This window comes from Salvelinus fontinalis, chromosome 5, assembly GCF_029448725.1.
Source record: "Salvelinus fontinalis isolate EN_2023a chromosome 5, ASM2944872v1, whole genome shotgun sequence".
Classification (NCBI taxonomy): domain Eukaryota; kingdom Metazoa; phylum Chordata; class Actinopteri; order Salmoniformes; family Salmonidae; genus Salvelinus; species Salvelinus fontinalis.
In genome coordinates, this window is record NC_074669.1 from 15733293 (window position 1) to 15759836 (window position 26544).

The following is a 26544-nucleotide window of genomic DNA, read 5'->3' on the forward strand; positions in this document are numbered from 1 at the left end:
GGAAATAAAAGTCCAGGCTTTGTTACTGGCAATATCTTTCTGATTTAAAGAAAAGGCAGTAAAAAGAAGACGGCATGCTACAGTTGGCGGGTTTTTGCCTTGGTCTTGGTATGAATGGGATAAGAGACAGAGACAGAGGTAACAGCAGCTGACCCTGTGGCTTCTGTTTCAGACAACATGTGATGAGTGCCATAGCTCTCACACTGAAACACACACACAAAAGCAAGGAAACACATACAAAGCAAGACAGAAGCCCCGTGTATACCTGGTGCTAACATGCGTGCCGTGTCTGGAAAATGTCCACATTCGATTTACCCACATTTTCAGACAGGTGTAGATGATTAAAATATGCATTGTGAACTGATTGTGATCCCGATTTCACAAGTGTAAACAGACTAGATCAAGAAAAGATCAGGATGAAGGACGCATGTAAGTGTCAGGTATAAACGGGGCTAAAGAGTCACCCTAGTGTGAACACTGCTCGCTACCCTCCTCTCTCTCTTACTCGCTTGCCGCTCGCTCTCTCTCACTCACTCACGCAGTATCGCTTCATCTCTCTAGCTCTCTCCCTCTCTCTCTCTTTCTCACACTCTATCGCTGAGCTCTAACCGGTTGGATACAGTGCAGAGGACTTGAGGAGAGTGCTCTTTTCTTCTTCTTTGGCATTTCCTTCCTGCCTCTCTCCCTCACGCGCTGTTGATTTAGATCAGGTCCTTAGGGTGAGGATGTATTTGTGTCAAGCTGCTACAAAGGAAGAGTAAACAAAGAGTAAACATTGACTGAACGGAGGAACAGGAAAGACCCTCCTTTATAGGCTCAACAAAGGTGAGTTGAAAAAGCTGGTCTTATAACTAGTAGTTCTCTCTCTCTCTTTCTGCTCTGTGTGGACCTATTTTCTTCACTATAAAAGTGTGTATTGATATCCTTACATTGTCCTTTCCATAGTCATGCAGGAAGACACACATGAGCTTGTATGGTTTTGTGTGATAGTTTATTATAACAATATATAATAATTTATTCAGATTTAATAGCACTATTCATTATATAAAGAAATCTCAAAGAACTGTAAAGTAAACAACAACAAAAAGCAAGCATTTTAAAAACAACATCATCATGTTGAGAAGATCTACAGTCATGAGACTGAAGGATGAGAAAGTTCACACTTTCTACGTCAAACGACACACTGTTTTCATCGTTGAGGGATGCCTGCCTCTTTTGTTGTGAGGACTGAGGAGAGAAGTTACACTCTGGGTTGGGTTGTAAACATCTTATTTTCTGATATCCAGGTGGAGTGTTTTCTCTCTACCATGGTAGCAGAGTGAGCTCAGTGTAAGAAAGGTGAGGGCAGCAAATTCTGTCTCTCAGCTCTCCCTTTACATGTGAGGCAATTAAGGCAGATTGGCATTGGCTGTCGGTGGGTAACTTGGAATCAGGCGCGTGGAGGTGCATTGAGAGGATTTAGAGAGGAGAGGGAGAATCCCTTTGTACATCACATAAAGCCTTCTTCTCACTGACTAATGATTTAGAATTCACACTCTTGTGTGTAAAGAAATTAGTTTAAAAAAAACGTATGGGCTTTGTTTCCCATTGGGCATACACTGGTTGAATAGACGTTGTTTCCACGTCATTTTAATGAAATTGCGTTGAGCCAACATGGAATAGACGTTGAATTGATGTCTGTGCCCAGTGGGTTGCAAGTTTTTGTTTGAGTAAACGTGGCCAGAGGCATCTTGTGTGTGCGTGTGTCTGTGCGTGCACGTGTGCATGTCTGTGATTTGTCTGCGTACAGTATGCGGGTGACACAGTGGCCTTTGGAGTATTTTGAGATAGTGTCCATTAGGGGTAATGCACACAGTGCTGAGCCTTCACATTTAATGACTGCAAACTGGGAAATGATTCAGGCATGGCACTGAGAGCATGTAGCATATTCCCTCTTGAATTTTAGTTGATGAATGCATTTCAGCATGCTTACAGGGTGGTTTTACACAGTAGCTCGCCCGTGGGTCCTTCTCCGAGAACACTGTTCTCTGACGTAGGGAAAGTGATTTAGTGAATGGAAAAGTTTACATTAAATGCTCTGAGGGGGTCTGTGTTGTAAGTGATTATGAATTCACTCGTTTTAATTAAACAAGGGAGAGGATATATAGGAACACACACTCGGTTGGAACATGGGGCAGTATTTCTCAGTGTAAACCAGCGGTGGTCGTTACCGTTTAAGATGAGGGAGGAATATTGTTTTTTATGAGCTTTGCCTTATTTCTATTACAGCATATTGGGTGACTGTCATTCATATTCCATTCACCCAGCTCAATGTAATGTCATGTACCCATCATGAGGTTGCTACAACCTAGCCTATGAATTAAAGTTTACATCGCAGGTGCACAGGTCGAGAATTATGAGTAATCAAGGTGACAGACAGTGACGCATTCAATACCGCCTTGCAAACTCTTGCCTGCATCTAGCTGATCTAGGGTGCAATAATTAGTCCAACAGTTGCAAATGAGAGTTTCCATTGGACAAATTCAGGTATGTTTATCCCCGTTTGCTTCCATTTAAGAACAGTTTTTCAACAGAATCTGCAGAATGAATACACCCCTGATCACACGCAAACACAGTTCACTTTCATAGCAGCCACATACAAACAGCATGATCCCTTTGCTCCACTTTGCTCACTTTGCTCCTCGCAACTATCTGTGCACTCTCCTCTTCCCACCTTTTCCCTTCGCTTGTGGAACTTCAGTGCACAACACATCAGCTGTCTGTGACCAGGCGAAAAAACCTTTCGAAGCCAAACGCACAGCCTCCATTGTTGTCACCTCATAGTCAACATAGCTACGGGATCTAACACACTAGTAAACCCGCTACAAACATGCAGTACAGTTTACAGTCAGAATTAGCAGTTGCACCGGCGGGCCCTGGCGGCAATACATTTATAAAACGAAAAGTTTACCTTGACTTGGAAGAGTTCCAGTGTTGGATAGCAATAGCCAGCTAGCTAACATAACATCCCTCCTTGTTTGAGCCAGGTGTTTGAGTAGGCTAAACTAGCTAGCTGCATTCAGCTAGCTAAGTGAAAGTGAACGTTTAAAAGAATGATGTAAACAGCAGTAGACAGTGCCAGAAGCAGATCCAGCAGATGTACTTCTCAGACTTAAACATGAAAGAACTGGAGGAAGTAGGTCTGATAATGGCTAAAACAAGCTTGGAGTGTCATGACTCTGTTAGTGTCTCACAGGCTGTCACACATCTAACACTGTCTGTCTGGGCAGCTGTTGAGCCCTACAAGGGGAGGTGTCAATTCAAAGCACTAAACATAGCCTCAATCCAATATGGCTATATTAACACAAAAAAAGAATTTGACATTTTAGTCATTTAGCAGACGCTCTTATACAGAGCAACTTACAGTTAGTGAATTCATCTTAAGATAGCTAGGTGAGACAACCACTTATCCCTTATCAGCAAAGAAAAGTGAAAGGTTTATTTAATTGTATAAGCTTTTCATGGTGGGGGGGATAAGACTGGGATGTCTTATTTAAGATAACACAGACAGGTTATCAGCATGCCAAGTCTACAAACAAACCATTTAGATGGTTAGCTAAGAAAAAAACTGTCAATGACTTTAATAAACATCTGTAGTCTAAATTTGCAGAATACCATATAGAATATCAGTCTTATCAAGTTATCTCTGCATAAAGTTCATACGGAGTTCCCCATTTCTGGGCTGGGTCTATGAGTCTCTCTCTCGGTCTCTCTCTGTGTGACTGACGGAGCCAGGCAGGCAGCCTCAGTTCATATACAGCAGTCGGTTCCTTGACGTTGCCTTTGATGCTCCCCCGTATCCAATTCCACTCAACAGATGATCATCTCTAGCAGGAACCTAGCAGGAATATATGTATAATAGACTCTCATCTCATCTGATCCACTCATCAGCTGTATTGTGTATCCTCTGTGTCTGTGGGCCCGCAGGGCCCTGTATTTAAAACCATTAGACGCCAGACGCAGTAAGCTAGCGGTCTATCCTGTTACACTGTCAAGTGTAACATCTGATACTAGGAATAGAGAACTCTATTCATTCAGACACCGTTTACTGCTGTGTATTACCGTGTCTGCTCAATGGATAAAACGATGCACAAGTAAAGCTTGTCGTTGTTGTTTACTCCATATAAGACCACAGTCCATTAATCCATTAAACGCACTCATTAAACTGAAATGTCAATAGTGTTGATTTGTTTGTAGTCACCCTTCAATACAATGTCATTCCATCAGTATACACATTAACATTATTTGTGGGTGGTTGCTTTGTCACCCAACACAAGGGTAGAGTCTCTCTCTCTCTCTCTCTCTCGTTATGTATCTAAGCCTTGCTGAAATGAGAAGCAGGAATAATAAAATAAAGAACATGATGTTGAAATTCAGAGACATTTTCACCCACTGGCAGTTTTGAATACTAATGTGCTGTGTGCTTCTGTGTTAATGCTCTGTGTACAGAAGTGCATCGTTGGGTCAACAGAACATGCATCACATTTTTAAATCCTATACTACCTGGCTATGAAATTATTGACCTATTGATTAACAAGATTTAGAATTACAATAATGGCTGCACTTTGCCAAATGGCGCATATAAACTGTGCAAATATTGGTACTATTGAAGCCTTCTCTGCATTATAACACAATCAGACCGAGAAAGCAATTAATCTGTGATGCTATGGAATCAGCATGCCACTCACCATGCTCCTACCATTGGCAAAATGTCTTGATCCATACTACAAAAACATTTATGGATCCACAGGAGCAGGAACTCAATGTTCTGAAAAGCCCGATGTCTGAATCATGCTCTAATGAATAGCTCAGCTCCCCATCATCAATACTCATTACTTGCTCTACCTGCCTGTGACCAATTGCTGGACTAGTGGATCTGACCTTTGACAGACCAGTGTCACAGTGCACCCTATACATGTCCTACACATGTATTAGAAAACAGATAATGACAGATCAGTAAGGAGGGGAGAGTGGGGAGGCAGGGGTGTGTCTGTCCATATAATAGACTTAAGGTTCACTGACCTATGCTCAGCCAGTAGGTGCATACAGAGGGGAATGCCACCAGATCGAACGAAAAGTGAATGAGGGAGGAATGTCAATGTCTGACACCTGCCGTCCGTGATTACAGGTGAATGTGTTAGCATTACGGCATGAAGTCCCCCTAGCTGCCTCTTTGTCTCAACTTGACCAAGCTTCGGGACAGGATGAACTTTTCACCCCAGATAAAAGGATACTGTCTAAGCTGTGACCCTGATGCCTCTCTAGTGTCTGTCCACATGCAATGTGACAGCCAGGTGACCGAAGAGAATATGTGACCTCACCTCACGTCCACCATCAAAGGTGCCAGCTCATTCCCAAGTATATCATTATCTATATTGGAGAAAATGGACTGACCTCTAAGTCAACATCACTCAGAACACGAGTAGTAATATCCAAGGTTTGGGTTTAAACAAACCATGAGAGAGTGGATGCAATTATCACCCATAACTCACTGTCCTTGCTCAGAGGGACAACATTTCTCTCATTATTTGTTCATTGATGTTCAGTGGGTAACATAATCTTTTTACCCAAGCTGTTCATATCTGCAGTTTAGATTCCAATGCATGAGGCATATTCAGGACTTCCCCCTATTCCCTCTAAGTGTCCGTTGACTGGCGGCAGAGTGACTCACCAGAGCAGTGGGACTGGAACGATAGATTAGTATATAGTTCTCAGGGTTAAAAGTGGAGCAAGGTGTACTTTCCTTCTTTGACAATGTTCTCATCTCCATGTGGTCTGGTGTGAACGTACTGACAGACAGGATGGCACAGGGACAGAGGGAACCACAGATAAAAAAAGGTGCATCCGTAAGAGAGTCGATTTTTGTCTCTTTCTGATCCAGATCCACTGATGTAGCTGGCAGCTGCTTTTCACAATCAAATGAAATTCATGGAAAACTGCACAAAATGACACTGAGACGTCTGTGCATTAAACAAAACATTTGATATTTCTGTTGTAGTAATGTCTGTAGTAATGACTGTAGTTGTGTGTATTGGCCTTGTTGTCTGGGATAATGATCGAGGGAATGTGATTCATTATAAGATCTGTTATTTATGACTCCTGATATCTGGAACAGACAGTATTATAATGAGCCATCTTCCCCACCGTTAATAATAGTAATATGAATAATAATACGAATAATTTGGTGGGTGCTTATATTTGTCCTATTTCGCACATTTACAAGTGTGAATTAATATGCATGTGTGAATTGGAAATGTGTTTTTTGCATATTCCAACTCCCCCTGATACACCTTCGGAGCGTTATCATCCATAATTGTTGCAGAATCCAGTTAGTTTTACACTGAAGTTAAGAAAAACTTGAATTGTTCTTAAAGAAAGTTGAAGCTCATTTACTGCATTTCTATACAATTTAAAAACTCAAAAATACTGTCTGAGAACAGCAACAAAAAAAATCCAAAATTGCCACAAACACTTAGCCTATTAGCTAAACAGTTAACTGCTACACAGTAAGCCACATTAACTCAGCACTTTTTTTTTTTACAGTTTTAAAAGTACATCCTGCAATTCTACACATTTTGCCAGGACTTATGCTATGTTAATATGATATCTGAGTCAGAGAAACTAACAACATCAATGGGGGCCCCTTGGTGGTCAGGGCCCCTGAGCACGTGCCCTGCGTGCCCAGGTCGGTAATTCAGCCATGATTACTAGAAGTTTAGATAGCTGTCTAGACTCATTTACCAATCAAAAATTGTTTTACTGACATGGCCTAATTGAGTGACTGTCAGTGTGTGACATATAACAAGAGGAAAACTGCTGATGCACAACCAAGTTTCAACATTGCACCTCGTGTATTCTACTATTTCAATCAGCCATATTCACAAAATGTTCATGTAATAAGATTTGAGGTTTTACCCCACAACGATGAGATCTCATACCCATTTTGTATGAAATCATGCAACAAGTAATCACAATGGAATTCAGCTAATATCTAAGTGCCTAGTGTAGGGCTCTCCAACCATGTTCATGGAGAGCTACCATCCTGTAGGTTTTCACTCCAACCCCAGTTGTAACTAACCTGATTCAGCTTATCAACTAGTTAATTATTGAAATCAGGTACGCTAGATTATGGTTGGAGAAAAAGGAACAGGGTTGGAGAGCCAAGTGTATATTTGAGAAGGGACAGAATTTTAGTTATAATGATATCGATTTTTGTTAAGAGAGCATGCCAGAATGGAATGGGTCAGTGTGCTTCATCACTGTAGCATGATGAACTACAGTATCTATAATGCTCTGTGAGTATATCCGGTTCATCTTACTAAATACGTTCCTCAAGCTAACACTATGTTGTCCCATCTTCTTATTAATATATGGTGTCAGACGTTTTTTTTTAAACACAGTACGTTACTTTTCTATAAAGTTCCATCACCTCACCTTGATTGAGAAGGTGAACTACAGTGCCTTCAGAAAATATTCACATCCCGGGCCTCCCGGGTGACACAGTGGTCTAAGGCACTGCATCGCAGTGCTAGCTGCGCCACCAGAGTCTCTGGGTTCGCGCCCAGGCTCTGTCGCAGCCGGCCGCGACCGGGAGGTCCGTGGGGCGACGCACAATTGGCATAGCGTCGTCCGGGTTAGGGAGGGTTTGGCCGGTAGGGATATCCTTGTCTCATCGCGCTCCAGCGACTCCTGTGGCGGGCCGGGTGCAGTGCGCGCTAACCAAGGGGGCCAGGTACACGGTGTTTCCTCCGACACATTGGTGCGGCTGGCTTCCGGGTTGGAGGCGCGCTGTGTTAAAGAAGCAGTGCGGCTTGGTTGGGTTGTGCTTTCGACCTTCGTCTCTCCCGAGCCCGTACGGGAGTTGTAGCGATGAGACAAGATAGTAATTACTAGCGATTGGATACCACGAAAATTGGGGAGAAAATGGGATAAAAAAATAATAATAATAATTAAAAAAAGAAAGTATTCACATCCCTTGAATTTTTCCACATTTTGTTGTCTTACGGCCTGATTTTAAAATTGATTAAATTTATATTTTTGGTCATTTGCCTACACACAGTACCCCATGTCAAAGTGGAATTATGTTTTTCAATTTATTTAATTTTACAAATGAATAAAAAATGAAAAGCTGAAATGTCTTCAGTCAATAAGTATTCAACCCCTTTGTTATGGCAAGCCTAACTAGGTTCAGGAGACAACATTTGTTTAACAAGTCACATAAGTTGCATGGAATCACTGTCTGCAATAATAGTGTTTAACATGATTTTTGAATGACTACCTCATCTCTGTACCCCACACATACAATTATCTGTAAGGTTCCTCAGTTGAGCAGTGAATTTCAAACACAGATTCAACCACAAAGACCAGGGAGGTTTTCAAATGCCTCGCAAAGAAGGGCACCTATTGGAAGATGGGTAAAAAACAAACATTGAATATCCCTTTGAGTATGGTGAAGTTATTAATTACATTAGGATTGTGTATCAATATCATACACCCAGTCACTGCAAAGAAAAAGGCGTCCTTCCTAACTCAGTTGCCGGAGAGGAAGGAAACTGCTCAGGGATTTCACCATGAGGCCAATGGTGACTAAAACAGTTACAGAATTTAATGGCTGTGATAGGAGAAAACTGGGGATGGATCAACAACATTGTAGTTACTGCACAACACTAACCTAAATGACAGAGTGAAAAGAAGGAAGCTTGTACTGTAAGGGCTGTCGTTCTCCTCATCCTCGGACGAGGAGAGGAGAGAAGGATCATTGGACCAAAATGCAGCATTAGGGAAATAAGCCATCTCTTTATTCGTAACGACGGCACACGAAAACAAACACTTTTACAAAATTACAAAACAAGAAAACGACGTAGACGAAAAAACCTGAACATGAACTTACTTAACTAAAACGTAAAACTCACGGACAGGAACAGACTACATCGAAACGAAACGAACAACCGAACAGTCCCGTATGGTGCAAGACATAACACAGATACGGAAGACAATCACCCACAAACAAACAGTGAGAACACCCTACCTAAATATGACTCTTAATTAGAGGAAAACGCAAACCACCTGCCTCTAATTAAGAGCCATACCAGGCAACCCAAAACCAACATAGAAACAGAAAACATAGACTGCCCACCCAAAACACACGCTCTGACCATAAACACATACAAAAACAGGTCAGGACCGTTACAGAACCCCCCCCTCAAGGTGCGAACGCCGGGCGCACCAGCACAAAGTCCAGGGGAGGGTCTGGGTGGGCAGTTGACCACGGTGGTGGCTCAGGCTCTGGACGCTGTCCCCACACCACCATAGTCACTCCCCGCTTCTGTCTTCCCCTTCCAATGACCACCCTAAAACTAACATCCCCTAAATGAACGGCCAGCACCGGGAGAAGGGGCAGCACCGGGACAAGGGGCAGCACCGGGACAAGGGGTAGCACCGGGACAAGGGGTAGCACCGGGACAAGGGGTAGCACCGGGACAAGGGGCAGCACCAGGATAAGGGGCAGCACCGGGATAAGGGGCAGCACCGGGATAAGGGGCAGCACCGGGACAAGGGGCAGCACCGGGACAAGGGGCAGCACCGGGATAAGGGGCAGCACCGGGACAAGGGGTAGCACCGGGACAAGGGGCAGCACCAGGATAAGGGGCAGCACCGGGATAAGGGGCAGCACCGGGATAAGGGGCAGCACCGGGACAAGGGGCAGCACCGGGACAAGGGGCAGCACCGGGATAAGGGGCAGCACCGGGACAAGGGGCAGCACCGGGATAAGGGGCAGCACCGGGACAAGGGGCAGGTCCCGGCTGATATACTGACTGGCAGATCCTGACTGAACGGCTCTCGACGCTCATGGCTGGCTGACGGCTCTCGACGCTCATGGCTGGCTGACGGCTCTCGACGCTCATGGCAGGCTGACGGCTCTCGACGCTCATGGCAGGCTGACGGCTCTCGACGCTCATGGCAGGCTGACGGCTCTCGACGCTCATGGCAGGCTGACGGCTCTCGACGCTCATGGCAGGCTGACGGCTCTCGACGCTCATGGCAGGCTGACGGCTCTCGACGCTCATGGCAGGCTGACGGCTCTCGACGCTCATGGCTCTCTGACGGCTCTGGCTGCTCATGGCTCGCTGGTGGCTCTGGCAGATCCTGTCTGGTTGGCGGCTCTGGCAGATCCTGTCTGGTTGGCGGCTCTGGCAGATCCTGTCTGGTTGGCGGCTCTGGCAGATCCTGTCTGGTTGGCGGCTCTGGCAGATCCTGTCTGGCGGGCGGCTCTAGCGGCTCCTGTCTGGCGTGCGGCACTAGCGGCTCCTGTCTGGCAGACGGCTCTGTAGGCTCATGGCAGACGGGCGGCTTAGCAGGCTCATGGCAGACGGGCGGCTTTGCAGGCTCATGGCAGACGGATGGCTCAGATGGCGCTGGGGAGACGGATGGCTCAGATGGCGCTGGGGAGACGGATGGCTCAGATGGCGCTGGGGAGACGGATGGCTCTGGCCGGATACGGCGCACTGTAGACCTGGTGCGTGGTGCCGGAACTGGAGGCACCGGGCTAAGGATAAGCACCTTCCTACTAGTGCGGGGAGCAGGGACAGGGCACACTGTACTCTCAAAGCCCACTCTATACCTGATGCGAGGTACCGGCACTGGTGACACCGGGCTGAGGACAAGCACATCAGGATTAGTAGGGGGAGAAGATACAGTGTGTACAGGGCTCTGGAGACGCACAGGAGGCTTAGTGCGTGGTGCCGGAACTGGAGGCACCGAACTGGATACACGCACTACAGAGAGAGTGCGTGGAGGAGGAACTGGGCTCAGGATACGCACTGGTAGCCTAGTGCGTAGTGTAGGCACTGTAGGTACTAGGCTGGGGCGGGGAGGTGGCGCCGGAAATACCGGACCGTGGAGGCGTACTGGCACTCTTAAGCATTGAGCCTGCCCAACCTTACCTGGTTGAATACTCCCGGTTGCCCGACCAGTGCGGGGAGGTGGAATAACCCGCACCGGCATATGTAGGCGAACCGGGGAAACCATGCGTAAGGCAGGTGCCATGTATGCCGGCCCGAGGAGACGCACTGGAGACCAGACGCGTTGAGCCGGCCTCATGACACCTGGCTTAATACCCAATCTAGCCCTGCCAGTGCGGGGAGGTGGAATAACCCGCACTGGGCTATGCACTCGTACAGGAGACACCGTGCGCTCTACTGCGTAACACGGCGCCTGCCCGTACTCCCGCTCTCCACGGTAAGCCTGGGAAGTGGGCGCAGGTCTCCTACCTGCCCTTGGCCCACTACCTCTTAGCCCCCCCCAAGAAATTTTTGGGTGTTACTTACGGGCTTTTTGGGCTTCCGTGCCAGACGCGTTCCCTCATAACTCCGGTTCCTCTCTCCGGTAGCCTCTGCTCTCAGCAGTGCCTCCAGCTGTTCCCATGGGAGGCGATCCCTACCAGCCAGGATCTCCTCCCATGTGTAGCAACCTTTCCCGTCCAATATATCGTCCCAAGTCCAGGAGTCCTTGTTGCTCTGTCGAGCTTTCCCTTGCCGCTTGGTCCTAGCCTGGTGGGTGATTCTGTAAGGGCTGTCGTTCTCCTCATCCTCGGACGAGGAGAGGAGAGAAGGATCATTGGACCAAAATGCAGCATTAGGGAAATAAGCCATCTCTTTATTCGTAACGACGGCACACGAAAACAAACACTTTTACAAAATTACAAAACAAGAAAACGACGTAGACGAAAAAACCTGAACATGAACTTACTTAACTAAAACGTAAAACTCACGGACAGGAACAGACTACATCGAAACGAAACGAACAACCGAACAGTCCCGTATGGTGCAAGACATAACACAGATACGGAAGACAATCACCCACAAACAAACAGTGAGAACACCCTACCTAAATATGACTCTTAATTAGAGGAAAACGCAAACCACCTGCCTCTAATTAAGAGCCATACCAGGCAACCCAAAACCAACATAGAAACAGAAAACATAGACTGCCCACCCAAAACACACGCCCTGACCATAAACACATACAAAAACAGGTCAGGACCGTTACATGTACAGAATAAAAAATATTCCAAAACATCCATCTTGTTTGCAACAATACTGCAAAAAATGTGGCAAAGCAATAAACTTTTTGTCCTGAATACAAAGTGTTATGTTTGGGTCAAATCCAGTACAACACATTACTGAGTACCACTCTCCATATTTTCAAGCATAGTGTTAGCTGCATCATGCTATGGGTATGCTTGTATTCGTTAAGGACTGGGGAGTTTTTCAGGATAAAAAATAAACAGAATGGAGCTAAGAACAAATCCTAGAGCAAAACCTGGTTCAGCCTGCTTTCCACCAGACACTGGGAGATGAGATCACCTTTCAGCAGGACAATAACCTAAAACAGAAGGCCAAACCTACAGTACACTGGAGTTGCTTACCGAGAAGACAGTGAATGTTCCTGGGTGGCTGAGTTACAGTTTTGACTTATATCTGATTGAAAATCTATGGCAAGACTTGAAAATGGTTGTCTAGCAATGATCAACAACCAATTTGACAGAGCTTGAAGAATTTTGAAAAGAATCATGGGCAAATAATGCACATTCCAGGGAAGCAAAGCTCTTAGAGACTTATCCATAAGACTCACAGCTGTAATCGCTGCCAAAAGGTATTCTAACATGTGTTGACTCAGGGGTGTATAAGTGAGATATTTCTGTATTTAATTTGCAATAAATTTGGAAACATTTCAAAAAACATGTTTTAACTGTGTTATTGTTGGGTAATGTGTGTAGATGGGTGAGAAAATATATTCAAAATATATTCAATCCATTTTGAATTCAGTCTGTAACACAACAAAATGTTGAATAAGTCAAAGGGTATGAATACTTTCTGAAGGCACTCTGGCTGTGTCTCTTGTCATTAACCCTCCTGCTGTGTTCCGGTCGAATTGGACTGATTTACAAGTTCTTTCTCTGAAAAATGTAGTTAATGTAATCTGATTGTCATAAGGTTCCATGACTTTGTCCACACAGGGTATCTGAACACACAAAATACATTTAGATGACTTTCATTACATTTTGGGTGTTTTATTTAAAATTACCGGTAAAATTACCGGTCATTAGAAATGAATGGGTGAGTCTACAATTAGTGTATAAAATTGAGTTCAGGCTCATGCCCATTCATCAGACGGACACACTTCCTCTCCCAGACCCCCACATGCATGTGTGTTTGAGCACACAGACACACACACACCTCACTCCCCTTCTTGGCTTCCATGGCAACCCCCACGGGAACCTTTCCCAATATAATTTTTCCCCCAATGGGAACCACACCTGTTGACATTCTCACAAACAATTGCAACTGTTTCAATAATATATAGAACTTTTCTCACAGCTCTGGTATATAACGTTTTTTTTAGTTCTTGCTCACAATTCATTCTGTGGCTGTAAAGGCAGTCATTGTTGTTCTCCCCCTTAGACGAGGAGGAGCATGGATAGGACCAAGATGCGGATTGAGGGAAATAAGCCATCTTTTAATGAAAAACAGCAAACAAGACACTACAAACTACAAAACAACAAACGTGACTAACCTTCAACTGTCCTGTGAGGACACAGGAACAAACACCCACAAAACACCAGTGAAACCCTGGCTGCCTTTGTATGACTCTCAATTAGAGACAAACAATACACACCTGTCTCTAATTGAGAATCATACCAGGCCGAACACAAAACCCCACATAGAAATACAAACATAGACAAACCCACCCAACTCACGCCCTGACCAACTAAAATGAATACAAAACAAAGGAAAACAGGTCAGGAACGTGACAGAACCCCCCCCTTAAGGTGCGAACTCCGGGCGCACCAGCACAAAGTCTAGGGGAGGGTCTGGGTGGGCGTCTGTCCACGGTGGCGGCTCTGGCGGTGGACGAGGTCCCCACCCCACCATAATCAATCCCCGCTTCTTTATCCCCCTCCCAATGACCACCCTCCCACTAACCCCACCTAAATGAAGGGGCAGCACCGGGATAAGGGGCAGCACCGGGACAAGGGGCAGCACCGGGACAAGGGGCAGCACCGGGACAAGGGGCAGCACCGGGACAAGGGGCAGCACCGGGACAAGGGGCAGCACCGGGACAAGGGGCAGCACCGGGACAAGGGGCAGCACCGGGACAAGGGGCAGCACCGGGACAAGGGGCAGCACCGGGACAAGGGGCAGCACCGGGACAAGGGGCAGCACCGGGACAAGGGGCGGCAGGTCCTGGCTGAGGGACTCCGGCAGGTCCTGGCTGAGGGACTCCGGCAGGTCCGGGCTGAGTGGCAGCTCCGGACTGTAGGGCAGCTCCGGACTGTAGGGCAGCTCCGGACTGTAGGGCAGCTCCGGACTGTAGGGCAGCTCCGGACTGTAGGGCAGCTCCTGACTGGCGGGCAGCTCCTGACTGGCGGGCGTCTCTGGCAACTCCTGACTGGCGGGCGTCTCTGGCAGCTCCTGACTGGCGGGCGTCTCTGGCAGCTCCTGACTGGCGGGCGTCTCTGGCAGCTCCTGACTGGCGGGCGTCTCTGGCGGCTCCTGACTGGCGGGCGTCTCTGGCGGCTCCTGACTGGCGGGCGTCTCTGGCGGCTCCTGACTGACGGACGGCTCTAGCGGCTCCTGACTGACGGACGGCTCTACTGGCTCGGGACAGACGGGCGGCTCTAATGGCTCGTGGCAGACGGCTGACTCAGATGGCGCTGGGCAGACAGATGGCTCAGACGGCGCTGGGCAGACAGATGGCTCAGACGGCGCTGGGCAGACAGATGGCTCAGACGGCGCTGGGCAGACAGATGGCTCAGACGGCGCTGGGCAGACAGATGGCTCAGACGGCGCTGGGCAGACAGATGGCTCAGACGGCGCTGGGCAGACAGATGGCTCAGACGGAGCTGGGCAGACGGGCCGTTCAGGCACCGCTGGGCAGACGGCAGACTCTGGCCGGCTGAGACGCACTATAGGCCTGGTGCGTGGTACCGGAACCGGAGGTACCGGGCTGAGGGCACGCACCTCAGGGCGAGTGCGGGGAACAGGAACAGGGCACACTGGACTCTCGTGGCGCACTCTAGGCCTGGTGCGTGGTACCGGAACTGGAGGTACCGGGCTGAGGGCACGCACCTCAGGGCGAGTGCGGGGAGAAGGAACAGTGCGTCCAGGGCTCTGTAGACGCACAGGAGGCTTGGTGCGTGGTGCCGGAACTGGAGGCACCGGGCTGGAGACACGCACCATAGGGAGAGTACGTGGAAGAGGAACAGGGCTCTGGAGATGCACTGGAAGCCTGGTGCGTGGTGTAGGCACTGGTGGTACTGAGCTGGGGTGGGAAGGTGGCGCCGGATATACCGGACCGTGAAGGAGGACACGTGCTCTTGAGCACCGAGCCTCCCCAACCTTACCAGGTTGAATGGACCCCGTAGCCCTGCCAGTGCGGCGAGGTGGAATAGCCCGCACTGGGCTATGCAGGCGAACCGGGGACACCACCTGTAAGGCTGGTGCCATGTACACCGGCCCGAGGAGACGTACTGGAGACCAGATACGTTGGGCCGGCTTCATGGCACTCGGCTCGATGCCCAACCTAGCCCTCCCAGTGCGGCAAGGTGGAATAGCCCGCACTGGGCTAAGCACGCGTACTGGGGACACCGTGCGCTTTACCGCATAACACGGTGTCTGACCAGTACGACGCCCTCTTACTCCACGGCAAGCCCGGGGAGTTGGCTCAGGTATCCAACCCGGCTTCGCCACACTCCCCTTTAGCCCCCCCCCAAGAAATTTTTGGGTGAGCCTCTCGGGCTTCCGTGCTAGCCGCGTACCCTCATACCTGCGCTCCTGGGCTGTGGCTGCCTTCTTCTCCTCCCGAGAGCGGCGATTCTCTCCCACCTTAGCCCAGGGTCCTTCTCCATTGAAAATTTGCTCCCAACTCCATTCCTCTTCTCTCCATTGCTTTAGTTCTTTCTCTCTCTCCTCAATCCGCTTGGTCCTGTTGTGGTGGGTGTTTCTGTAAAGGCAGTCATTGTTGTTCTCCCCCTTAGACGAGGAGGAGCATGGATAGGACCAAGATGCGGATTGAGGGAAATAAGCCATCTTTTAATGAAAAACAGCAAACAAGACACTACAAACTACAAAACAACAAACGTGACTAACCTTCAACTGTCCTGTGAGGACACAGGAACAAACACCCACAAAACACCAGTGAAACCCTGGCTGCCTTTGTATGACTCTCAATTAGAGACAAACAATACACACCTGTCTCTAATTGAGAATCATACCAGGCCGAACACAAAACCCCACATAGAAATACAAACATAGACAAACCCACCCAACTCACGCCCTGACCAACTAAAATGAATACAAAACAAAGGAAAACAGGTCAGGAACGTGACAGTGGCAGCACAATGACCAAATTATATACTGTATTTGAGGCTATTGATCATATCTTTGATCATGACACTGGTGAGGAGGAGAGTCCTTGTTAAACTTTGACACAAAGTAGTCTGTGATAAATAGCACAATATATTTAATCTGAGTATTTGTTATAGTCAAAATCATCCATGCATTATGCATACTTATCCAGACTTTTTTTTACTCAAAAACGAATTGTATGAGTTCAGGTCAATGAGGCCTACAGGCCATGAAATAACAAATAGAAGTTCAAAACGTGTAATGTTCGCAATAACTTTAGTTGATAAAAAGATCTAACACAACATTAGGTGATAATATATGTATTATTATGGATTTATAATCAGCTATAATGGGGTGGTCATTTTGGACCAGGAACACAAAATTAATTAACATGAAACGTACACAACAGGGTTAAGAGGACAGACAGGCTCAGTAACGAGGTGGGATTCCTCAGTAAAGGCCCAGCCACCCAACACTTCACATGACAATCTCTGGAAACAGGCTCTAGCTGGAAGAGCTCACCTCAACTGTCCACTTTTTGGTGTTTAACAGTCCATATAAACCACCTGCCAAAACACCATTAGTGTTTGAAACCCAGAGTAGAGTGATAGAAAGTGGATATTGCATTCTCTCAAAGCAAGAGTGATTCCCAGAAGCAGTGTTTGTGTGTGAAGCATGTGTGTGACCTTTGCCCAGTGACCTCTGTGACCTGGTGGAGTCTGAGCTCTCTGGGTGTATATCTTCTGCGGTGTCTCTGTATCTTGGTTTAAGGAGGGTTATCTGCTGTGCTAAACCCAACACTCCTCTACATACACTTCTGATAACAGGATGTAGTACCCTTTTTGGGCTTGTTAGGGACTTGATACTCTTAAGCTTTCTGCCCATATAAGACATGTCTATGTCCTGGAAAGTTTGCTGTTATTTACAACTGTCATGCTAATCACATTAGCGCATGTTAGCTCAACCGTCCCGGTATAGGGACACCGATCCTGTAGATTAAGGGAGATTGATGTCAAGTCATTCATCTCAGTCAATATGTTTATTGTTAAATTCAGTTACAGTATTTATAGTTTGGGAAAGTAGTCTGACAACCACAACAGCAGGACTAAGGCTATGGGTACCCAGAAAAATATCCTCCAGAGAGATGTCCTATCCCTGTATGTGATCTTTGATATGGGCAGATAAGACAGTATCTCCCAGACACAACCAGATTGTTTGTTTGGATTCTCTGACACTGTGCTTTGGGCTGAACTAATTTCTCTTGGACTGCCACCACATCATCCTCTGACCCTAGCCTCTAAATATACTCCTAGCCCAATAACCTCATGGACAAATAGCCAGATAGGAATGTCAAATATGGAATCCAACATAGAGACATTAATGCAACATTAATGAAAATAAGAATCATCCATAACGACTGGATGATCTTAATCATTCCCTAATGATTTATTACATCAACACTCTCAATGAACATCTCAGTAGACAACCATGCTGTTATGAGAATGGCTTAGTGTGGGTACATCTAATCTACAACACATTTTGGAGCTCAGTGAAATCTTTCATTCTAACGAGACATAATTCTAACAAGATATTCATACTTAAAACTTCCTCTGTGTTTCCATTAAAAGCGATGCTTCTAAGATTTTGTATAATTTCAGCCAGTAGTTTTGAAAGTAGCGCTCACGAGCCAAAATGGGTCCCCGAAAATGGTGTACTATGTCATCCATTTCATATAATGTATATTTTGGGGGTAGGATATGTTACAAATTCCAATTTGTACAATATGTTACAAATTTGTAAGTGCCGGCCTGCATCTTTAAAGACACCCACAACAATACAAAAAAATACAGGCAGCCAGACATGAGTGTTGACTAGCTGACTGGTGGCAATACAGGCAGCTGCTTCCTTTGTGTTGATCATACTCCTCTTAGCCTCATTCAATTTGGCTGATTTTGCTCTCTCTCTCTCTCTCTCTCTCTCTCTCTCTCTCTCTCTCTCTCTCTCTCTCTCTCTCTCTCTCATAGAGAAGTGGACCATAGTATTTTATATCCTCTAGTATTTTATATCCTCTGGGAAGCATGGGCTTTGTAGTTAGTAGAGAGCAACAGAGAAAAACGTGCAATATGATAGGGGTTCTAATAAATTCCAATCCACAATTTATTTTGAGGGCCTTGATTGTATAATGAAATCAACTTGTTAAACTCCAGTGGCAGGTTCATTAGAAAATCTCTCGGCTATTTGTATATTTGTATTACTGAATGAGCTTGGCACCAAAAGGACATCATCGTCAGTTTAATTCTAAGTTGGCCCAGAGAGTATTGAGATCAGCTCTGCTTAAAACCGCTGGGTGGCTTTTACATGTTACTAATACATGCCTTTGAATGGTTCCTGCATGTGGATACGTCTTAATCAAGTTATGTCTGTATCCTATTTCCATCACTTTCAACTTGCCATTATCAATCCATATTCAATGAGAAGTCAAGCTTCACAATATCGGTCTAGTCAAAGAAATTAGGAAACTTCAAATATGTTAGTGCCAAATGCATATTGCTACAGTTGCCACAGATTTGAGATATTGAGATATTCTAAGACATAGAAAATATTAATTAGCGATGTGACAATATTATTTCATCCCATATGCGTTCAGGCTCGAAATAGTTGTTTTGAAGACTTTGGAAAGAATATCACCACAATTACCCCACTTCTAGCCTTTCCAAATAAAAGAAACCCACTTTTCATATCTGTCCTTGAGAACTCTGACGGGAGAAGAACGAGCAGTGTGTGGGATGGGGGAGGGGCAGCGTTTTCTCCCTACAGACACATCTCAACAGGCCTCCAGCTGAATTGAGTTTGATTACAGTGCTGCTTCCTCTGATTTTGTCAACTTAAAACTGTAATCCTTAATTGAAACAATAATAGAGTGGACACCCTGCCTGTGTTTTAGTGAATAGCTGAGGGATGGGCCTGGAGAAATGTAAGGTATCCATTATATCAAAATTATAGTTCACTTTGTTTACATATATTGTTTACATATATTTGGGGTTCTGATGTGGTGGGACAGTTAAACTAAGCGCATGAGGCATTTATAAGTTATATTCTTCAAGAGTCAATTAGTATATATAATTCATGTATAAGTCCAAAAAATGTATGTAGCAACTAAGGATTCTAGCTTTAATTACAAGCCAAAAACAATCCTCCCATGCAGGCAGGCACATAATACAGCAACCCATTAAAGTAGTATGGGCCACACTCACCACAAACACACCACGCTCCCTGGCATGGTAACCCTGCCGTGTTGTTTTATTTTTTTTGAATTTCCTGTTCACTACCACAGACGCTAATTACTCACGAGATAGAGCAATAACCACTCTTCCCCCCGTCTCTTTTGTGAGAGAAGGTTTCCCAGGCAACCTCAAGCCCCAAGTCCACTTACATGTGTACCCTACTGTCTTATGTTGATTTTGAGGATTTGAATCCTTTTAGAAAAAGGACAGAACTACATCCTCTTCAGAGCCGTCACTATGGGAACAGCAGGTATGATGTACACAAGGCACCTCGAATTTGGAGAGGGGATTTTGTGCTTTTGATATTTCAAGCATGGCAATTTAAACTGGACAACAAAATGCACTCATGCCAAAGGAAGGATATAGTTCATAAAATAATGCCACCTCTACAAAGGAAAGAGTCTTATACATTTCTACACACACACACACACACACACACACACACACACACACACACACACACACACACACACACACACACACACACACACACACACACACACACACACACACACACACACACACACACACACACACACACACACACACACACACACACACACACACAAAGACCAGAGCATGAAAGCACAGCACCGGATGGTCCCCGTTAAGCTATTTGATCATGATCTGCTGTCGAGGCTTGTGTGTCAATTACAGTCATTAGATCCCAGCGTTACTACAGCTATCAAATGTTGGCTCATAACAGACCACAGCACAGTCTCTAGCTGAAACTCTAAAGTCATAAAACTGGAATAAAATCCAATTCATTCGGATATGAATTCATAAAGAGCATCAATCAGACCATCAGTGAGACCAGGAATGGGAACTGATGCCTGGAGACGATAGCTGATCGGAATGCTCAATCTCCTGTGTTCGGACAGCTAATCTTATTTCCCCACAAACTCACTCCTCTTGTGTCTCGGGGGACAGATTGGCACAGTACTATTGTACATTAGGATGGATAGACAGAGGGCTTGCAACCAAAAAGGCTATTTGTATGGCTATAGGAAATGAGGAGACATCAAGGCTAGCGCTCCATGTAGGCATTTCAACGAGACAAATACAGGTGAAACAGTGATGCCCTACATCCTGCTGTTCCTAGGCTGACAATACGGTAAATGGGTCAAAGGGGTTGAAGCCATTTCCTTGGATTTAACAACTGAACAGCCAATCAACAATAAATTAAATAGAAATCTATATCCAGAAGGAAATATTCTGTCTAGCCCCGCAAAAGATGCAAACTCATTAGATGAACAAACTCAAGAGCAAACAAAACAGCATTTTTAGAAAGCAAAATGTGTTACTGGCTGGAAGCAAATGTTGGATTAAAAACAAGACAGCGTAAGAATGCAATAAGAGTGTGTCTTTCTCTCTATCTCGTCGTAATTTGCAAACAGACCGAAACCTTCAGTAGTTTCTTATCAACCGACTGACAGACCTGGTTCTCCTGTCTGGTAGTAATGCAGACTTCATAGTGCATGTGTGACATGGTGAGATTGGACCCAGGTGCAGGGAACAGATCAGACGAGGAATCAGCAGTTAAGGATAATACTTCACTGAGAAATGGTAATGGAAGGATCACAGTAACACTGGGAAAAACAAACATTATGTCTCGAAAACTCACTCAGGAGACAAATGCAACCAGCACATAAATCAAGCTTCAGCAAAGAACAACAGAAAACACACCATTTTTAACAGGGAAATCATAATAAGTAAATAGGACACACCTGAGTGTTGTTAATGACTCTAGGATGGTCTCTGCCGCCCTCTGGTGACAGGTGGAACCATGACAGTATCTTCCCTTCTAGGAGCGGATTCAGCCGCAGAGCCAGGGCAACCACCACATAGTTGGTTGAAGTTCCGAACGAGTCCCGGGTCCAGGATGTACTGGGCAGGCACCCACGCCCGCTCCTCGGGTCTGTAGCCCTCTCAGGCCACCAGGTATTGCCTCCAACAGACACTGGACAGTGTAGGTCGGGCGACCATCGACAACTCGAGGGGGCAGGTGTGGGGGGAGAGAAGGGACTGGTCCTTACCAGCTTGAGACGAGAGGCATGGAAGGATGGACAAACCCTCATATACCTGGGAAGCTGGAGATGATAGGTGACCGGGTTGATGCGAATCAGGATCTTGAATGGGCTTATGTAGCGTGGAGCGAGCTTCCACGAGTCCACCTTAAGGGAAGATCACGGGTGGACAGCCACACTTGTTGACCCAGTCAGAGGAGCCGAAAAGGCCTTCGGTGCCGGTTTGCCTGGTGTTGGTGTCGGGCAGATGAGAGGAGCAAGGAGGATGAACGCCTCGGCTGATGGCACCCCCGCTTCGGCCTCTTGATCAGGAAACAGGGGAGGGGGCGTACCCGAACTGACACTCAAACGGCGACCGGCAGTGGGATGTGAGCATACTCCGTCCAGATAAGGAACTTGCTCCAGTTGCTGGCATGTGTGGAGACGAAACAGCGGAGGAACTTCTCCAGCTCCTGGTTGGCCCGCTCCGTTTGCCCATTCGACTGTGGGTGGAACCCCGAGGAGAGACTCACTACCTCCCCCCACATTGAGCAGGAGGCTTTCGAACACCGAGCGATGAACTGGGGCCCACAATCCGAAATAATGTCCTGGGGAAATCCGTGACGTCTGGTTGATTCTCTGTCCAGCCCAGAAAAAAATTGCAATTTGTGCATAATACTGTAATAGATTGAATATGGTGTTCTGCCTGCTCCTTAATTTGTGCTGCTCCTTAGCAAATTATGCTTACATTGCATAATATTTGTTCAGTTTTTGTTGTTGTTTTTAGAAAGAGTGGCTAGAATATTCTGTCATTTTGCGTTATATCTTAGGACAGTCTTTAACATGCTGCGAACAGCCTGCTGCCCATTCATCTGTGTAACATGTCTGTTCACATGTGCAGTACATGTGTTCAACTCCGGAGATTATATTCTGTGTGTGTGTTGGGAATAGGGGTTCTGCTTCACTTACATTAAGCTCATTATGTAAACCTTCTGTCTCCACACACAGATTCTTTGTTTATCAGAATAAATGTCTGTTTACGCCATGTAGACTTAAATAGGACAGCCGATGACACAAAGGGGAGATTCCACATTTTAAAAAAATATTCAAAAGGCAGAATTCATGTAAAACCCTGTGAAAGACAGCCTGGGGAGGAGAAGGAGGATCTTTCAGAGGATGGGAATCCCTGGCCACGAGTCACATGTTGTCTGACAGAACACGATACCTTCATCCTCTCTCTCTCTCTCTCTCTCTCTCTCCCTCTCCCTCTCCCTCTCCCTCTCTCTCTCTCTCTCTCTCTCTCTCTCTCTCTCTCTCTCTCCAGAAGGCAGAGGAAAAGAAAGGAAAGGCTGCCCTAACAAGCTCAGTCTAGAGAGACTCTCTGACTACCTCCCTGAGGAGGAAAGAGCTATTAAAGACAAAAACTGAAAAAGCCCCGCTATACTGTAATGGCACAAACACTATTCTCTCCATACTGCACTATACAGTATGGCGGCCATCTGGCTTTGTTTGTGTTCCAACAGTACCTATTGCCCCTTTCTTGTCAGGGACATACAGGCCAGGGCTAGATATACTGCACCAAACAGGACCAGGTATGGGTAGATTGACAGAAATCACACAGAGTGATAGAGACCAACAGCCTCAGCAGACAGACATCCACATTTTCTGCATCGTCAACGTTATGAAGCAGGAACCAGCCTCACCAGGCTTTCTCCTCTTCCCCCTGGGAGATGTAGGATTCCTCCTAGCTCTGACAGATGTAGCTACACTGCTGATGAGTGTTTCTGTATCTGTATCTCAGACGAGCAAGAGGAGATTGTCACACTAACTTTTGCATAAACTAAAACCCTTCATGGTTATTCAGAGTGTTTGATGACAAAGTCTGTGGTTTTAAATTTCACAATCTCAGATGAACATCTAATCCACAGGAACACACAGTGACCAATTGCACTTCATCCTTAATTTAAGCATAAACAAGAGGCAAAAACTTGTCCAAGAGCAGAAACAGTCCTCAATCCTCACAAAGTGTGCCTCCTAAGTCATTTATCTCACTAAGCCACAGTGTACGGATATTGGGCAGGTTTGATAGAGTGGTGTGATGCTAATGGCAGCCACGACACAGGCCTCGCGGGGACACTCAGTATTTAAACGAGAGATTTCCTCCATGAACTGCTGTGATGCATCACTACAAGCAGACTCATCGTGAACACCTCTGTAGCCAGACAGGGTCCTCTTCTCACTTTGTATGATTTATCACTAGGTGAGAGAGTCCCACATTTACCAACACAAGCACTCCTATTTATCACAACTATTAGAAGGGTGAGAAACACTTTTTCAAATCGTTTTGGTCCATGGTGAATGCTGCAAGGTGCAATTGTCCAATCAGAGAAAATAACCTGTGGTTAGATTTATGTTATTTGATCCAAAGATTCTGTAGCCCTTTTTCGACAGCTGTTGATATAGTTCTTCCACAACAGGCTTTATACATACATTTAATCTAATTAAGTGATTCATTGGTTCTCTTGTTGCGTCCAGGTTGCTCACCGGACAGCAGCAGCAATGTGATTGTTTAGGTCAGAGAGCAGATGATGTCCTGGTACAGCTAAAGCAGAGAATCTCCCCTCCTGTCCTCTGTCCTATATGAGGACCCGAAGATGACTGTCACCAGCCGGCAGTCCTTCAATGTCCTGACGGTCATCTTCCTCCTGCTGTCCACCGCAGGTCAGTGCGGTTTTATACACCTCTTTGTTATGGTGTGTGTGTGTGTGTGTGTGTGTGTGTGTGTGTGTGTGTGTGTGTGTGTGTGTGTGCGTGCGTGCGTGCGTGCGTGCGTGCGTGCGTGCGTGCGTGTGTGTATGCGTGAAGATGGTATTTTATTGCATTCAATGTATCTTCACTTTCACCTTTTTTAAATGTGTGATTTTGTTACTTGTGTGTTAATTGGGCCCAAAACGGACATTATTCAAGCCATTACATATTTGTACATTCAACATCAACTTCATCCTCAACATTTCAGTAGTTTGTCTTGTCAATTTCAGTGTTTTCAGGTGTGTTGGTTTGTGTCTTGAAAGGTGGTCTATTTGAACAGTGGGAAAAAATGCTTGGAAGAGGTAGACTTGCTATATTTTCTGCAGGAAAAGTTTTTGTTTTAATAACCTTTTAGCATGGTCTGGGTTTTAACCTCTTTAAAAACATTTGTTTTGTAGCCTAATAAATATTTATTGAATTCTGACCATTTTTATCAGTCCAGTTATTATTTGAACCTCTTGATGTGCACAGGGTATGGCCAGCTCCGTCACAGTGTTTGTGTTTAAGTGTGTAGTCTTTTCCCATAGTTGCCTGTGAGTCTGGCAAGCAAGGCTGATGTATGGCTGTCTCAGGAACAGTATTCTGCATGATAAAACATCAATGTTGATTACTGCATTTGTGAAACTCTGTCGGTAACCTACAAACTTTATCTTGTTCTTTTGTTTTTCAGCTCACAGGTTGAGGTTGTAAACGTAACAATAGATCCAAACTGCTTGCTAAAATTGTAAAGGTGTTAATGTAATTAACAACATGGCAACGTTTACCATGATTCCCTAACCAGATCCAGCTGTTTTCCCTCTAATAAGACTGAGACTGCCTTCCCCCTGGTCTGCCTCTCCTCACCCTAACTCTTTAAGTCTTGCATCATTAGAGGACTTTATGGTCCACTTCTGATCCCAAGCTGCTCTGCTTCCTTATTGCCAATTCACTCTGCTATTACCGCTGACCCCTCCTTTATATCCTGTCAATTATGAGATTAGCTATAGGATCAGAATACCAGAGGCGGAGTTAGATGGGAATATTTTTGAATAAATAAAAGCTATCTTTCCAATGTCAGTTTGGGATGGATGTTTGACCTTTTAGAAGTCACTGGTTTGATTTATATATCATCATCACATTTACCTTTATCTTGCAGTATACAGTTACAGGTCTGGCCTGTACAGGTTTGAGAAATTGTCCCTGAAAATGTACATAAATGACATCTATATTTTTCTGTGACATCTGCCAGCTCCTCTTTTCTATCAGTTCAGTACAGTATATGAATTCCTGATTTGAGTGCTGACAAAAATTGTATTTCAGAAGCTTAAGTGGCATATATCTATTTGTGAGAGGTTATTTCACAGATAAACAAGGGTAATGAGATAGAAGACAATGTACTGCTGTGAGTGTGTTTGAGTGCACACACTTTTGTGAGAGTCTGCATACTATTAAACCTCAAGATGAAGTTTTCCTTTTCTCATCAAATACAATCAAATTTCTCTTATTTCCTAGCAAAGATACAAGGTAGAATAAAGAGCCAATTTCTCTGTCTCTCAAATCAATCTCTGACTTTTAACCTCTGGAGTAAGGCTTCATTACAGCTTCCTCACTCCTCATTCTACTTCCCTGTTCAGCATGGACGCAAAAGCTTGACAATTAGAGAGAGTCGGCGGGAAGTCAATTCTAGCTATCCAGCCAGCCAGTCAGTCAGCCATTCAGTCACCCGGCCTAGAGTGAGGCAATAAGCCAAGCTCATTAGATCTGAGTGTTCTCCCCTTTCAAATGACCAATCTGTTCCTGCTTGGACTGCATAGGATTAGATAATACCTTTACCATCAGCAGCAGAAATATATAATTACCCCCCCCCCATCATTAAGAGGAAGATACAAAGACATGATCTTGTTACAGTTCTCGTCCTCTGTCATTGCTAGTGCAGGCAGCACTCATTCCCTAATGCTAGAAGAGCTTTCCCCAGCTATGGTATGGGGGACGCTTTTACCTGTTATTATATTATGTTGT

At 45.7% G+C, this 26544-nt stretch overlaps 1 protein-coding gene across 1 annotated transcript in view; it reads left to right on the top strand.

The window, feature by feature from the left end:
- Positions 1 to 495: 495 nt before the first annotated feature.
- The window catches only part of LOC129855197 (protein shisa-like-1a), a gene marked incomplete in the record, with an annotated part of 46314 nt that continues 20265 nt past the window's right edge, over positions 496 to 26544 (top strand). Inside the window, 2 exon segments of the mRNA XM_055922611.1 lie at positions 496 to 825; positions 24274 to 24459. Of these exon segments, the coding sequence (XP_055778586.1) occupies positions 24393 to 24459 (67 nt within the window).